The sequence below is a fragment of the Corythoichthys intestinalis genome, chromosome 19, assembly GCF_030265065.1.
Source record: "Corythoichthys intestinalis isolate RoL2023-P3 chromosome 19, ASM3026506v1, whole genome shotgun sequence".
Lineage (NCBI taxonomy): Eukaryota > Metazoa > Chordata > Actinopteri > Syngnathiformes > Syngnathidae > Corythoichthys > Corythoichthys intestinalis.
In genome coordinates, this window is record NC_080413.1 from 16,214,680 (window position 1) to 16,230,342 (window position 15,663).

At 38.1% G+C, this 15,663-nt stretch overlaps 1 protein-coding gene across 2 annotated transcripts; it reads right to left on the reverse strand.

Moving 5' to 3' along the window:
- Window positions 1-1,475: 1,475 nt before the first annotated feature.
- Window positions 1,476-14,448, reverse strand: selenoi (selenoprotein I). Of its 2 annotated transcripts, none has more exons than XM_057821990.1 (10): window positions 14,208-14,448; window positions 11,893-11,961; window positions 9,868-9,976; window positions 9,651-9,725; window positions 9,321-9,583; window positions 7,311-7,419; window positions 6,565-6,613; window positions 6,312-6,492; window positions 6,041-6,220; window positions 1,476-2,815 (listed from the first exon to the last, which is right to left on the reverse strand). In XM_057821990.1, the coding sequence occupies exons 1-10, from the start codon at window positions 14,265-14,267 to the stop codon at window positions 2,708-2,710; spliced, it is 1,203 nt and encodes a 400-aa protein (XP_057677973.1). In that variant the 5' UTR covers window positions 14,268-14,448; the 3' UTR covers window positions 1,476-2,707. The 2 variants fall into 2 exon arrangements, with proteins under 2 accessions (XP_057677973.1, XP_057677974.1); XM_057821991.1 differs by having other exon boundaries at window positions 2,750-2,815.
- Between the last annotated feature and the right edge of the window lie 1,215 nt (window positions 14,449-15,663).

A 15,663-nucleotide genomic window follows, 5' to 3' on the forward strand; every position in this document is an offset into this window, starting at 1 on the left:
CTGTGTGTCCAGTTTCTAATGACGCTCATTCATAATTGAGCGCGGCCTGCAGAGTGGATGCGTGTGTGTGGAGGGGTCACGGCGGCTAGGAGGCCATCTCGATGGACTTGGCCGTGACCTTGTTAAGTCAGAAAGGGTCAGCCGCGCACTAAACGTCCTAGCGTAATGCAACCTGAAGCCAGAGCTGTAACACACTAAACTACCTGACAAACTCAACACTATCAGATCAAATGCAGCTATTTAACAGAATGTTTGACCACATTATCAACCTGCATGTTTTGTAATGTTTAATAGCTCAACCAATTCCAAATAATGACCTAATGATACTTGCCTTATTTTTGATACCCAAAGAAACATCCCCCCAAAATTATTTTTTTGTAACCTCACAAAGGTTTACTCTTTGGCTTCCATTGACGGCAATAGGTGTTCTTAATATCAATTTCTGTCTTCTGCAAACTACCACATACTTTGTGAGCAAATACTTTTGAATAGATGTCTATTGTAGTGACCATGTTCCCAGGGTTAAATTCTACAAATTAACGTGATTATTTTGCTTTTCTGGAAATAATTCATGGTTAACTGGCACTAGTAACAAAGCTTTTGACAGTCGACGTATTTCTGCACTGCAAATTTATAATGTCTTAAATGATTTTCCTTAAATCTAGTCAAATAATTTTCTCCATCTTGTTTTGAGTTTTAAAGACTAGTTAACAGATTAACGCATCAGATTATTCCAATTACTTTAAATATAACTATTTGTTCTTATTAAGTTCATACACCTAAAAGGTAATTTTTAAGAAAAGTTTGCTTTCAAATGTTTTGAACAATATTCTTGAAATAAGAACATTACTGACATTTCAAAGCTTTTTATTTCGTAAAATAAATCTGTTGAGCTTATTTTCAGATAGCTATTTTCCTTATTTCAAGAAATCTAATTGAGCAAAATTTACTTGGAGCACAGGCAGATAATTTCACTTATTTCTAGTAGATTTAGATTGAAAACAAGAGAATTTAAATATTAGGAGGAATTTAACCTTTTAAAGAGGTGTCTTTTTGCAGTGAGTTCAATCAGAAGTCTCGGCTAACGTAGAGAAAATAGTCGTTAAAAAGACCGTACGGTGCAGTTGTTAAAATTACGAACGCTAGAGGGAGCCAAATAACTACTTTGTAATGTGACCAACAGCCGATGAGACAAACTGGACACGTTATACAAAAAAAAAAAAATACTATCAAATACGTTTAATGCATTTACGCTTTCCAATTAGTGAACTGTCACAAGATGTAAATTTGCCAAATAATCAGTTAAGGGAAGATTTAGTAAATATATGCCAAATAATCTTTATTTACATGCCCATTGTAGATCTACAGCGCGATCTGCTGACTAACTCGAATAATGCAGCCTCTATTATAAATAACGCCATCTTTGGCAATAAATTTCAGTCCAGTACTAGCTTAATAAATTATTTGTCCACACGTTTCAGTTTGAGTAGCATTTATTCAGATACTTCCAGGAGTATAAAGCACTGCAGACATATTCATTTGTTCATATTTTAATAAAAAACAAACACACAAATAATAGTGGTGTGTCCAACACAGTTAATAAAAAAACAAAAATCACTACCATGGACATTTTCTTATTATGGAGTGTGAATAGCACCACACAAATCAGCCATGTACTGATCACACTTGCTTATGACAAAACTTTACTACATAAATTTGTCAGTTTCTTTTTCCTTCACTCGAGAAGCCCAACATACAAACATCCACACTCAGATTACGGGAGACTAACAATGTGCATCATTCCTTGTTAATCAGTGTAAGAAATAATATACGACAGACACACATATAATTGACAAACATCCACTTGAGCTTCCTTGATGTGCTTGAAATGCATGCAGGTTTTCCTCGACACTTGCCAGACATTACTAGCCAATCTGCAGATATCGCCACGATCAGGCGGCGGCGTGCAATCGCTTGCTTACGACACCGATATTATTTTTTAAAACGGTTTGTTTTAAATGATTAAAAAAAAAAAAAAAAAAGCATTTGGGCGGCGTGTGCTCGCTCCCTTCAGAATGAGTCCTTTCCGTCACACGGCTTTTGGGACGCACTCTTCATTCAAGCGGCCGCCATCGCCGCGACGAAAATGACGAAAAGAAGAACGAATCGGCGTGAAGGACACGGCGCTTCCCCGTATATCACCCGCGTCCGATCACCGTCGGCACAAAACGGTTTGAATCTTAACCGCCTTATCCAGAAGTCAGGTCCGCTTACAAACAATATTAAGAATGCAAAAATAATTAATTAAGAGGTAAATGAAAAACCTGTGTCTTCTGAGAATCCCATGACAGCGTGGCTTTTTCATCAAGGCTTGTTAATATTATTATACATTCATAATACTGTAATAATGTGTGCCTGCCTGAAAGCAGACATTGTGAAGCTGTGTCTGTGACTTATGTGTGTTTGTGTAGCGGCTTCCACACCCTTAAATGGAACACATTTCCGTAGGAAACACTTGCTCCTCATTGGCTCGACACAGTGTACTAATCCGCCAATGAGGTAAGATGGAGCCCCTTGAGCGCCCCAATCACATTTAAAGAGTTGGTTAGGGTGGCTTTGTGTGCATGTGTATTTTGGGCGTACCCCACTGGATGTAGAGTATATACGGATGCCGCGGTGACGAGAGTGACGTGTCGCTGGAGGGAGTCTAGACCTCTGCTCCTGTCAAGCCGATTCGTTCCTCCTCCTGTCAATCAATGTTGGGTTTCTTTAGTGAGAAGGCCCGGATGCCAAAATGGTGGCTGAGTTGTTGGACCTGCACACAAGCAAAATTCATCATTGATCACAATGACATTAGGGTTCTGATTAGTGTTGCACAGATACGGATTCCGACGACCGGCTGAATGATGATACTGTACCGATACTACGCACACTTTTAATACTAAATTACTTTAATACTAAATTACTGCATACTTATCTATATCTGTATATAAATGGAACTTTGTGTGTGTTCGACTCCGAAATGGCTGGGCTGATTTTGACGACATTTTACCCAGTTGTACTTCATGTGTTGAGTAGTGGTCTCTGTGGGCCTCTATTTAGTGGAGAACATTCGAAACTAAAAAATTAGCATAGAAAATGCGACCCGATTGTCGAGGCGACGGCGTAATCTTTTGGGCAAAAGACGCTTCTCTTGTGACTGCAATGTCTCAGCTGGCTTTCAAACTTGACGGTTTCATGGACAAATGTGCTGTGATGATACGTTGTTGCTTTGAGTACTCCAAAATAGAGCTGTCCCGACTAGTCGACATAGTCGACGTCATCGATGACGTAAATCCGTCGACGAGCACAACATCCCGTCGACGGTTAATGAAGGGTTAAAAAAAAATACATGCGTAGAAAGTTCAGAATGTCGGATGCTCTGTATGCAAGCGGGGGAAGCGGCACAAACCCAAAAAAGCGCACCAGAGTGTCCAAAACATTGACTTATTTCAAAGAAACAACGGAGGGTACACTCTTCTGTCCTGTCTGTTAAATGCCAAGCTTGGCGGCAGGTCAGCCGTGAATAAACACCTCAAGCGCCGTCACCATTTGTAATTTTTTTCTTCTTTTTTTTGTACACCAGAGGGTGCTGTCGCCTTACTGAATAATAACGTTTCATTGACAATGGGCCCATAGTGCTATTAGTATTGTCCTTAATGCTAACTGAAAGGTTTATTTCATGTTATGGTTTATTTTATGGTATAGAAAAATTATATAAGGTTAAAAGGTCATAAATATATACAGTATATACAGTGATTGCACTCAAGGGAGAGATTGTCAATGATAAGGTAATAAATTAAGGTAAAGGCAATTCACTGATATATAAATAAGGTTTAAAAGGAAAAAGGTGAAAAGTTTTTGTTAATTTCTTATTGTGTTGTTTTATTTGTGTGCACCATAGCTCTTACAGTGTGATTACATCAAGGATGGAATAAAAGTTGTAAACCATCAGTTTAAGAGACCACCTTTTCAATCAGGGATGCTACACTAGTAAATTCTATCAGCATTTGAACTAATTGTTTATTTGTGATTTATTATTATTTATGTGTTTATTTGTACTTTAATAAATAATTTAAGTGTTCCAATATGTTTTTTGTGAATTGATAAGCGTCAACAAAAATTTCATTGCTAAATTAGTAAACAAAAACAACACTAATTTTTTTTTTTTTTAATTATTAGATTAGTCGACTAATCGTAAAAAAAGTCGGCTGACTAATCGGGAGAAAATTAGTCGTTTGGGACAGCCCTACTCCAAAACAAGACACTGACAAAAATTTTCCGGAATATTACTGAGGGATTTATTTCGGCTGGATATTCATACGGTGCAATGTTATTTATTATGTGTAACGCCTGCAATGGATCATGGGTAGTTGTGGACCTCCGTGAAGTTGTGCCCCCCCCATCAGAGGCAAATCAAAAAAATGTCATTTGTTTGTGCTGAAAACATTTTAATTTGTGCTGCTGTTGTTTTTGAGATTTTGGTACCTCTAAATACGAAGTTAATTTGTTCCAGGACCTTGTTTGTAAGTCGAAATGCTCATATGTTGAGCAGGATTTTCCCATAAGAACACATTATAATCCCATTAATTTGTTCCACAGCCCAAAAACCTACACTAAATCCTTAATAAATACTGCTGGTACTATAACAAATGGCAATTACACATTGCAAAACAAATACATTATAACTAAAAATCGGAATAATAATATAACAATAATAATAATAATTCCTGTAATAGTGTAACGAATCAGGTTCTAACGTTGAGGACGTTTTTTTCTGTACCTGAACCCACGGCGTGGCTGACGTGACACAGAAGGCTGAGAGTTTACTTTCGCTTTCAATGTTTTCTTGAGAACACCGGCAACTTTGGCGGTCAGGAGGCGTTTTGTGTTGGATAAGTTCTGAAATAAATGATGAAAAAACCTGACGAAGCTGCCGATTCCTTCGGCGATTATGTTACCGCAATAATAATTGTCATCTTAACTTATAATGACTAGCGAACGGTGGTCGGAGGAGGACCGTGGAGATGTATTGTTGAGCCAGTTCACGGATGAGCACCCCACGCTCATATTTTTCTATAATTTGCATCTTCATTTCAATGGTATGTGTCGCCTTTTTCCTTGTTTGACCATCTGTATAAACCTTTTTGAAACGTGTGTTGATTTCTCTCACAAAGAAATTTGCCATACGTCTGTCTGCGGTGCTGTGATGTCGTTGTATTTTGAGCATGTCGTCGGATGTAGTAACAAATGGCGAGTCAAATTTTACGTTGGATGTCGAAAAGATTGTGTGTCGAAGCGATCGTATCTCAAGGTACCGCTGTATTAACAATTTTTTATCGGTCAATCTGAGGTCAACCAGCCATTTTGATTAAAAATGGCAAAAATGGTGTCAATTGTTTGTGCTATGTTTGTGCTGTAAAAAAATTCGTTTGTGCTGCTATTGTTTTTGAGATATCGAGACATGAATTCCCGCAGCCCCCCATTTATTGCAAATGGACCCGAAATGGTGGCATTTGTTTCTGCTACGTTCGTGCTATGTAAAAAAAATCATTTTTATTTAATTTTTACAGCACAAAGCAGCACGACTGACACCAGTTTTAGCCATATTTAATCAAAATGGGGGGTCGATTGACCTCAGATTGACCTATTAAAGAATTGTTAATATCTCAAAAACGATAGCAGCACAAGCAACCAAAAACTTTAGCACAAATATAATATTTCTATAAATTTGCATCTGATGGGGGGGACAACTTCTCGAAGGCGGCTGCATCTTGTCCCACGGAAGAACATTTTTTTTATATTTTACCTCATCGGCTTCCATTTCATTCATTGCTATCCCACTTCAAATGGATTGGACATCTACTAGCTATAAACTCATTAAAATACACAGCACAAGGATTGGACGCCACACAATTGGACATTATCTTCGAAATGACAGATGCTCCCTTTTTCTTTATAATTGCTGTAATCAACATTGAATGAAAGTGTATGTCCTCACCACTGACACGCCGTAGTGTATGTGCGCTAGTAAGACGGCAGCCGTCCACAGGTACAGCAGCAGCGTCTCGTCAGGCGCCAGACCTGACACGGCTAGCACCACCACGCCTGCCATCGGCAGTAGCAGCCAGCTCAGCGGCTGACAACGCGTGCTACTCATTTGACACACGATCAGCTTGCACTGCAACACATAAATTTGAACAGTTACACAAAGATCACGCTGCGTAAACTATTGATTTTTTTTCTTTTCTAGTATATTAGAGAACACCCACCGTTACGTTGGCGAAGGCCGTGCCCACCATGAGGTAGTAGAGCCTGGGCTGAAGTTCCAGGATGTCGGACGGTGAAAAGAGCACCCAAATAGTGGATAGGACGAAGAGGATCACGGGCGACAGAAATGGCAGGAAGGCCTCATACAAACTGCTGTGCTTCAGCGAGTTGCTGCGGTACGCCCTGAACATTCACAACAATGTCACACGCGTGCTAAAGCTCCATGCTGATTAACAGCAGCAGAAGAGAACCTACTTGAGGACGTTGTAGAGGCTCATGGGTAACGTCACAAGGAAGGAACAGGCTGAAAGTCATCAAAAGTGAAGGGTGAACATGGTGCATTGCCAGATTGGAAAGCCGCCCAGTTCCAGGGGCGGAACTGAGGGGAGGGTCAAATTAAAATAGAATCTATCTAAAATGTCATGAGGATTTTTTTTTAATGACAAAGCTTAATACATTTTAAAGTTATCGTTTTTAGAATTATTCATTCATTCATCATCTGAGTGTAGAGTACACCCTGAACAGGTTGCCAGCCAGTCACAGTTTTAGAATGATTACTTTTATCATTATTTTATTCATTTATACATCGTAAATTACAGTGCTTCTAACGCATTTTAAGGTTATGTCATTTTTAGAATTCTATTGAATTTGACTGACGCGCTGAGAGGTGCTAAAATGCCAGATATAATCAGAGCAAAGATGCTGCTGTAAAAAAAAAAGCAATGTATTTGAACTTCATGCTATAGACATACAAGTTAAACCGTTAAAACTAATCAAAAAAGTGCCTTCAAAAACTGCCAAATTTTGTCAAAAGTAGCCCAAATTGTGTCAACCCTTCCAATGCATTTTTCTCCCACCCCGAGTCTGAAAATAGCACAATAGTGCGGCAAGCCACCCATTCTGTCAACACTGGGTACAAGTTACAGGACAAGCTGACAATGCCAGACTAGATCTCATTTTAGCTAATATCAAGGGATTAAGGTGACTAGTTTCTGTCTCACCAACAATCATAAAGGTGAAGAGGTCTCTATAGAGGAAATGGAACAGGACGGGTTGGTACCAAGAGTCCACTCCGACAACTGCCGTCACCACGTAGACCAGAGAGATGGTCTGGAAGATAAAAGTGGATGAGTCACACTAAGATAATGGACAAATAGACACTATTGCATCAACATTAACGTAGCTGGGAGTCCAATTGGGGGGGACAGAAGCACTATGCATATCCACTCATTCTTGTAATGGAGGGAAAATTGTAAAATAGTCTGGAAGTGCAGGTTTCTCTCAAAACACTGAAAAAAAAGTCATATGAAAGCTCTAATACAGACAACTTATTCATAAATGCTACAATTAGGACTTAGATGTTTGTATGATCTAGCCAAACAAAAGAACAAGTGTCAATAATTTCAATTTCACTAAAGAAGAACTCTATTTAGTTATATTAATGTTCCAATGCAATAATACACGACATAAATGGTCTATATATTGTGTAGGGGTAGAATTTCTAGTGTCAAAAAGTAAAAAATGAAATAGATGCGCTAACAAATATTAACATATACTTAGAATCGGCAAGTATTATTCAATTATTTAAATCAATGCAAGGTACGTAAAGACCTTTTCAAGCTAAAAACTGGTGATTTTTGGGCTTCCAGTTCCATTTTTATCAAGATATGTTTTGCTGATACCGATCCGATGCCCATGTTTTTAGACCAGTAAAAATAAAACCAAAAAAAATTATGTAAGCAGTAAATGACACATCATGTCTTTTGTATTAAAGCGAGCTCTGCTGGTACCGCCTCAAGAAGTGCTACGTTTACAAGCATTAGACAATGCTGCTACTATTATTAGATTCTAAATAGAAGTAGTGGACATATTGTAGTAGCGCAGTAAGTAGTGGTTTGATTTACAGCAGCCGAAAATCACAACAGTTTTCAGTATTGAAAACACACATGACTACTGGATTCGGATCCGATCTTGTGACCAAAACTGATACTCCGGTAATAGCCGTATCGGCCGCCGATATCGATGTTAAGTATCAGATTGGGACATCACTACTAAAAACTAAGATAAAATTTGAGTGGGAACGAAAAAACCTAACACCAAATCTGCTAGAGGCTTGTATTGCCTCATATCTGGCGATACAATTCGTATCACGATTCACAGGTCACGATTCGATGAATCCTGATGCTACACTTGAAAATTATTCCGACATTTGTTTACCACTTTAGAAAAAAACAAATCAAAATGGACATTAAAAGTACATTTAGATCAATTTGTTCCTGAAACTTCATCCAGCATTCAAGACAAAATGGGACTCAATACAATTTCTCTTTTTTAGTGCAAACCTGTTTTAGTCCAAACCTGCTCAAATGAAGCATTCTTAATACTTCATGCCTCCGTTTTTGCAGTAAAAGTCAAAATGAGCCCAAATTTCACTTATAAATGGACTAATCCGAGCAAAACGACCGGAAGTACCCAGTTCCCCATCGCTGAGGTGTGCCGCCCACAGCACACAGGCAACAGCAGCTAATGTTACTATTTATATTGATTGACACTGGGCTGCAATAGGTGTGTAAACAACCCAGTGATGGAGGCCAACCACTAGAGGGCAACGTACATAAATCTATACTTGATTAGTCTAATGTTGTTGTTACTTCAGTCGACTGCAAGGCAATGTTGCTACGTGCTGCCAACTACTGGAAGGGAGTAAAAGTTCAGCCATTGACTTGTAAATTTCCACAAGCAAACGTGTAAGGATTGATACGGACGGAATTTGTACCGATACGAGAATTGCGTGCCGTAATATCCCAATATATCTCAGAAACTATTCTTTTTAAAAACACCGCTAAAATCTTCAGAAAGTTTTTTGTAATATTGCAACTGCATTTTTTAATCTTCATATGATGATGAATGTACATTTTTTGACTATTATTAGCACATAATTTAATATATTCAAGTCATCCTTTATAAGGTCACAATGATCATGGGATGAAATATTCAGGCTTCATCCTCACCACTTGGCTGACATCATAGCCCCAAGGTAGGAAGAGCACGCCCGTGTTGTATTTCTCCCAGTGCGAGAGGATGAAGGAGAACAGCACCACCCAAAGAATGTAGTAAAGCGTGACCACGCCCACGCCGCTGGGGCCACGCCCAAAAATGGAGTAGACGGTGGCTACGAAAAAGATGCAGGCCCAGCTGTCGAGCCCGTGGTCAAAGAGCTCCCCGAGTGGTGTGGAGGAGTTGGTGCGGCGTGCCTGCTTGCCGTCCACACCATCTGTGAGGAGGTGACGAAAGCGCTGTCGCAGCGTTCAAATAGAGGAGATGTAAACGTGGTCACTCACCTAGCGTGTAGGCCAGAAAGTTGAAAACCCCCGCCGTCACCCAAACCCAACTAGGCACATGATCATGCCCAGCAGCTGAAACACACAAAATTGAAATGTATTGCCGTTACATTCCTGAAATGATTGCCTGTTAGTGATTAGCAAAAATCAGATAACTTAGTCCGATTAAAAAGTTATGTGGTAATGTACACTTGTCTATTGTTACTTGTAACCACACCTGAGGCGTTGAAGTCAAAGTCATAGAAGGCCAGCATGAGGAAGTTGACCACCAGGAACATGAAGCCGGTGAATGTGATGAGATTTGGGGCCAACCACTTTGGAAGAAACTACAATAAAAGTCATAATTATGCTTTATCATTTTAAAAAAATGACTTCGTAATCACAGCAACTTACTAACAAAATGTACAAAAGGTTAATATGGAATTCTTATTATTTATTTACAAATTATTGACAGTAGCAGTTGCACAAATGCAGTTTTGTCATTTATGTTCCCCAGAAAAACACCTACATTTTAAAATAAAATGTGTACAATAATGTTAGTTAGCCAATAGCCGATCACCAGTCAAATAAATGTAAGACATTTACTATGCAGAAGGTAGGGGTGGGCGATATGGCCTTAAACACGTATCACGATAAATTCAGCAGATTTACCTCGATAAGGATAAATGACGATAAAGTCGCCCAAGCAGACTGTTATCTAATTTGAAAATCTGAATCAATGCATGAAATACAGATTAACAGTTTCATGTTGATTTAGTTACCAGCATTCAATTTGATATATTTAACAATTGTACATGCAGTCTAAACATTAAGTTTATAAAAATGTATTTTAAACAATAAGAATTCAAGTATGAGCATTTATACCAGCGTGTATGGCTTGAACAATGTACATTGTCAAAATCAATATGCCTGTGCAAACATGTCATTGTAACACAAATGACTTGCAGCTTGAACAGTACACTTCAAAAAGACAATTTATTGTTAATGGTTGCTGTGACATAATTATCCAAAACAAGTGTTTACTTTATGGTTTCAGGGTCCCCCAGGGTGCATTTTTTAATAAATGCACGCATACATGAACCCCCAAACAGACAGACAGACAGACACACATTAAAGCTATATTGATCTTATGCAAATGAAACACTTAAGATTTTATGATAGCAATAATGACACAGAATTAAGCACATACAGAAAAATAGCTGGGGCCATTTCTCGGTCATATTATAAGTTTCACCGTTGGATTGTGCTTTATGCTGAATGCTTTACCATCACAAAAGCTATCAGAGAAATCACACACAGTCAGATACAAAATAACGCGACATAGTCATTGCTAGATGCAGTCCATGCCCAATCCACTCATTAAGTTCAGCCGTTTCGACAAGGTTAGAGCCGCTATCCGACTCCATCACGTTCACTTGTAGCGTTAGCCGCTAGCGGCCACTAGCGTTAGCCTGTGGCCTGGCTACCAGTAGAAAGCACTAAAAGCACCATCTCCGGAAATCGTGAGAACAAGGGAGGACAGCGGGTGAAAGCCCGTCTGGATGCCACCAAGAGTCAACTAAATGTCGGGTGAAAGTTTGGCGAACCTCCCTTAAGCCACACTCCATCACGTTTTGCTTGTAGCGTTAGCTGCTAGCGTTAGCTTACCGGGCTTCTGTTTGATTGGCTTCCTGATGATCACGTGACTCCCTACGTAAGTACATTGACTGCTTTCTTAAAGGGGAATGAACATAGACGAACAACACAGAGTCAAAGCGGGATGAAAAGACTATTTTCTTGTTTTATTAATTCACCGAATTTACCGAAATGGTCAAAATTACGTCGGTCATCGTGAAGAATTTCGGTGACGGTAAATTTTCGGTTTACCGCCCAGCTCTAGCAGAAGGCCTTTAAAAAAACCAAATGATTAGAAAAAAAAAAAAAAAAGAAAACAAGGATATTACAATATAATTTCTATGCAATTAAGGGAACTGGTCTTATGCACAACGCTGCTGAGGTAATTGCCCAGATACCAAGCTACGGCAAACACATCACTAATATGAAATATTGCTTTGGTGCAATCTTGTTGCGAACTTGTGAACTGGGGGGTTTCCGTCACTTATGCCTTTTATATCCCAAATAAAAATGTACAATGCATTTAATCCGCTGCAGGCATTAGGCGAGCCACATTATGGGAATATTTGTTAATTTCATTTCATTTACATCTCATAAAACGCTTACAATACATGTTAGCATGACTCACCTTCACCAAAAAGTTCCAGAAAGGGTGCATGATGTAGACAGACAACGGATTGGAGTCCACTGCACTGTACTGCAAAAACACACACAACGCTATGAGTGTCATTTGTTGATTCTACACATAAACACACACTGAGGCTGCCTATTTCATCTTTGTGAGTTATCATAACTTGATTCATTGATCAGACTATTTATCGCAGCCCTTTTCATATCGGCCCATTTCTAGTGGTGCTTTTTAAACACTCAATGAGACAATAATGGCATTCATTAATTCAAAAGTTGGCAAAAAATAAAAATATTGATAAATTATGGCCGACTTCCCTCCCTGCTACTAAAGTTCAACTCTTTTAATTCATATCATGAGTGTTGCAAGCATTAAGGGACCAAACTTAAAGATGCTAAGTAAGCGTGAAGACATTATGCTAATTATAGAAGCTAGCGGGAAGGACGAGGTAACCGCATTGGTCATGTGACCACAATCTGAAGCCGAAGCTGCTGCACCAACTCACCATCAGTAAGTTCATCGAATATATCAAATGGAGCATGACGCTCAGCTTACAGGCCTTCAAGCAAAGTCACACAAAGAGTGACAGTTCAAAAGGAAACATAGAGGGAACCAAATTTCAGGAGAAACCGCTCAGGGTGAGGAAATTAATCACAGCTTGGGAATTATTGATCACATTTATAGCACAGCAGACCGAATCACTTGACTTTCAGTCATTCCCCACAGTCGATTTAATTTTACATCTGACCGTTTTGTTAAACCTGGCTTCCAAAATCTCATCTTGATCTAATATTTTAAAAGGTTGGAACTAGAAGAAAAACTTTTCTAACCTCTAAACTATTTTGGGCTTAGCTACTAATCACCACTACTGTTATTAATGCTTCGGAGAACAATTTTCCTGCAGGTACTTTATATATCAGTGAAGATCTCTCACTTGTTTCAAGGCATTCTTTGACCTTTGCACGACTTTTGTTTTTAATTGTTGAAATATTAATCCATTCAGGGACCGTGGTCACTGCAGTGGACATCTATGCAAAAGTTATAATTAGATCGCTTCCGCCTTCTTCAAGTGGAAATGGATTGGACATCTATTGCTGTCAATGGCAGCCAAAAAGTTAAGCTATCAGAGTTTAATTTTTTTTTTTTTTTTTTTAAATCACAGAGCAAAATACACACAGACAACACTCATTTGAATTTCTGTCTTTGTTTTAACTTATTTTTTCACAATTTATTTTTTAATTTGCAAATAGCAAAATACATGCAGGGAACATTAATACTCTAACTCAGGGGTCCCCAAACTACGGCCCATGGGCCGAATACGGCCCGCCTCCACATTTGGTCTGGCCCCCTGAACAAAAAAAAAAAACTTGGAAAAAATGGCTTTTTTTCTGTGAAGAACCCAGAGAGGGTTATTGGTTATTATCTATTTAATTAATAGTGTTATTATTATTTATTTTTATATTATATGATTATTTTATTTACTTTTGTTCCAGAAAGGGTTATTTGATTGTGGCTTTCTGAAAAACAATAAATCTTTATATTTTGGCACTCCTGCAATCGTCACACCTTTCCTGTTACAAATTGACCCCGGCTCCTCATGAGAAAGGAAAAGTTATGTGGCCCTCACAGGAAAAAGTTTGGGGACCCCTGCTCTAACTGGATGTAAAATGGCGGCCGCAAAATATTGTGCCAAGGGCCACAAAAAATGCAGTTAATAAAAAAAAAATTGTGCATAGAAGGGTTAAACAAGTAACAGTAAAATTTGTATTAATATTTATTGAATATTTTAAACAAATAAATACTAGAACTAAAAATCAATCCCCTGCTCTAAGTGCCCCAGTAATGGCAAGGACATTTTTCTCTTTATATACAGTATATTTTATTTTAAAATGCAATATTGAGTGTGATCATTTTTACAGTGACAGTTCTCAGGGTTTCATCATGCTTACACTTCAACAATGTCACTACTGCCCATAACAACATTCAATTATGATTTTTTTGTTTGTTTAAATAATTTGCTCAATTAAAAAAAAACAGCCTTTAACTACATGTGACCCAAACTGGCAATGAAAATAATTTTAAACCTGAGCTTCGGAAAGAAAAAATGACTTATTACTGAATTTTATCACTTTAGCCAGGGACAATTTCAGTGTAAAATAACGACATTGTGGGTATTTTTAATTGCTGTCAAAAATTCTCAAATTTGATGAGACGATACGTCAGAGTTGAGCAAGATTTCTTGGGTGATATGATGAGCTGTTTAAAACCCACATACACTACTTGTACACATAGGAGCTAGCCACCTAGCATGCTACCTTGTATTTGTCGAAGCCTGCGAGTTGCTCCTGCGTCACGTATTCGTACAGAAGAGCCATCGTGGAGCAATACGTCGCCACGACGAAATGTAACAAATGACGGCTATACTCTTCGTTACGTCGGGCGGACGTTTGAGGTAAATGTTGGCGGCCGAGGCGACGTTAAGTGATCATAGAGCGAATCCAGTGTCGGTCACGCCGACTGACGTGAGATCGGAACACTCCCAGGCCGCTCCTTCACGGAATGGATGGGACGGACACCACCAGGCTGTGAACCGTACTAGCGCCATCTCTTGTTCGGATGACCACAGCACTAGTGCTAAATTCTGGATTGGGGCATAACGATTAAAAATATATACACGTACTATATCTATTTGCGATTTTTCTGCCCAACTTTGCGATTTCAATTCAATTGACGATTTTTATCAAATCAAGCGTCAGTGTAAAATTCACAAAATGATATTTAAAATCATGACACTAAATGATATCCCTTAAAACATTAGAAGCTATGCCAGAGGTGGTAAGAGTGGCCAAATATTTTATTCAAGTAAGAGCAGCGTTACTTCAAAAATAATATTACTCAAGTAAAACTAAAAGTCGTCATCCAAAGAAATTTACTCAAGTACAAGTAAAAAAGTATTTGGTGAAAAGAATAATCAAGTAATGAGTAACATTGTGAGTAACTGCTTTCAATCTTTGATTTTTATTATTATTATTTTTTTAATCAATGGTATTTTTTCTCAGCACAAGGTTATCTATATGAACTGTTATTATTATGCTGTACTACAACCTATTATATAACCACATTAAGCCAAAGAAATACAAAAAAATCATTGGATTGAAGCAAGACAACAACAAAAAACTACGGAAAGGAGGCATCATTTGTCCAAAGAGCATGAGTGTCCTCTATGGAGAAAATAGTTCCAATTTTGAATATTGAATAGTTCCATCACAGTTCCTGTTATGAAATTAAAAGAATGAGATCTCTGATGGCACTTGCAGCCAGAGGTGGGTAGAGTAGCCAAAACGTTTTACTCAACTAATGGTAGTGTTACCTCAATATCACTCAAGTAAAAGTAAATGTATAGTCAAGTAAAAAAGTATTTGGTGAAAAGACAATAAGCAATTACTCACAATATTACTCAAGTAATGAGTAACATTGTGAATAACTGCTTACCATGTTTGATTTTTTTTTTTTTTTTTCAAAAAATGTGTTTTTTTTTTTTGCTTAGCACAAAGTTATCTATATGAATTGTTAGTATTACACTGACTGTACAATAACCTATTTCATAACCATATTAAGACAAAGAAATACAAAAAAAATTATTGAATTCCGGCAAGAGAAAAAAAAAACCTCCAGAAATTAAGCATCATTCGTTCAAAGAACACAAGTGTACTCTAGTGGAAAAAACATATTTCGCATTATGACATTAAAGGATCATATGTCCGGTTTTCC

Bases quoted from the DNA above. Each gene is read 5' to 3' on its own strand.
- selenoi (XM_057821991.1), bottom strand. From the start codon at position 14,267: ATGGCTCTTCTGTACGAATACGTGACGCAGGAGCAACTCGCAGGCTTC. The intron at 9,726-9,867 runs GTGTGGTTACAA...TGTGTGTTTCAG, and splicing joins CTTTGACTTCAACGCCTCAG to CTGCTGGGCATGATCATGTG. The intron at 2,816-6,040 runs GTGAGGACATAC...GCTTGTGTGCAG, and splicing joins TACACTACGGCGTGTCAGTG to GTCCAACAACTCAGCCACCA.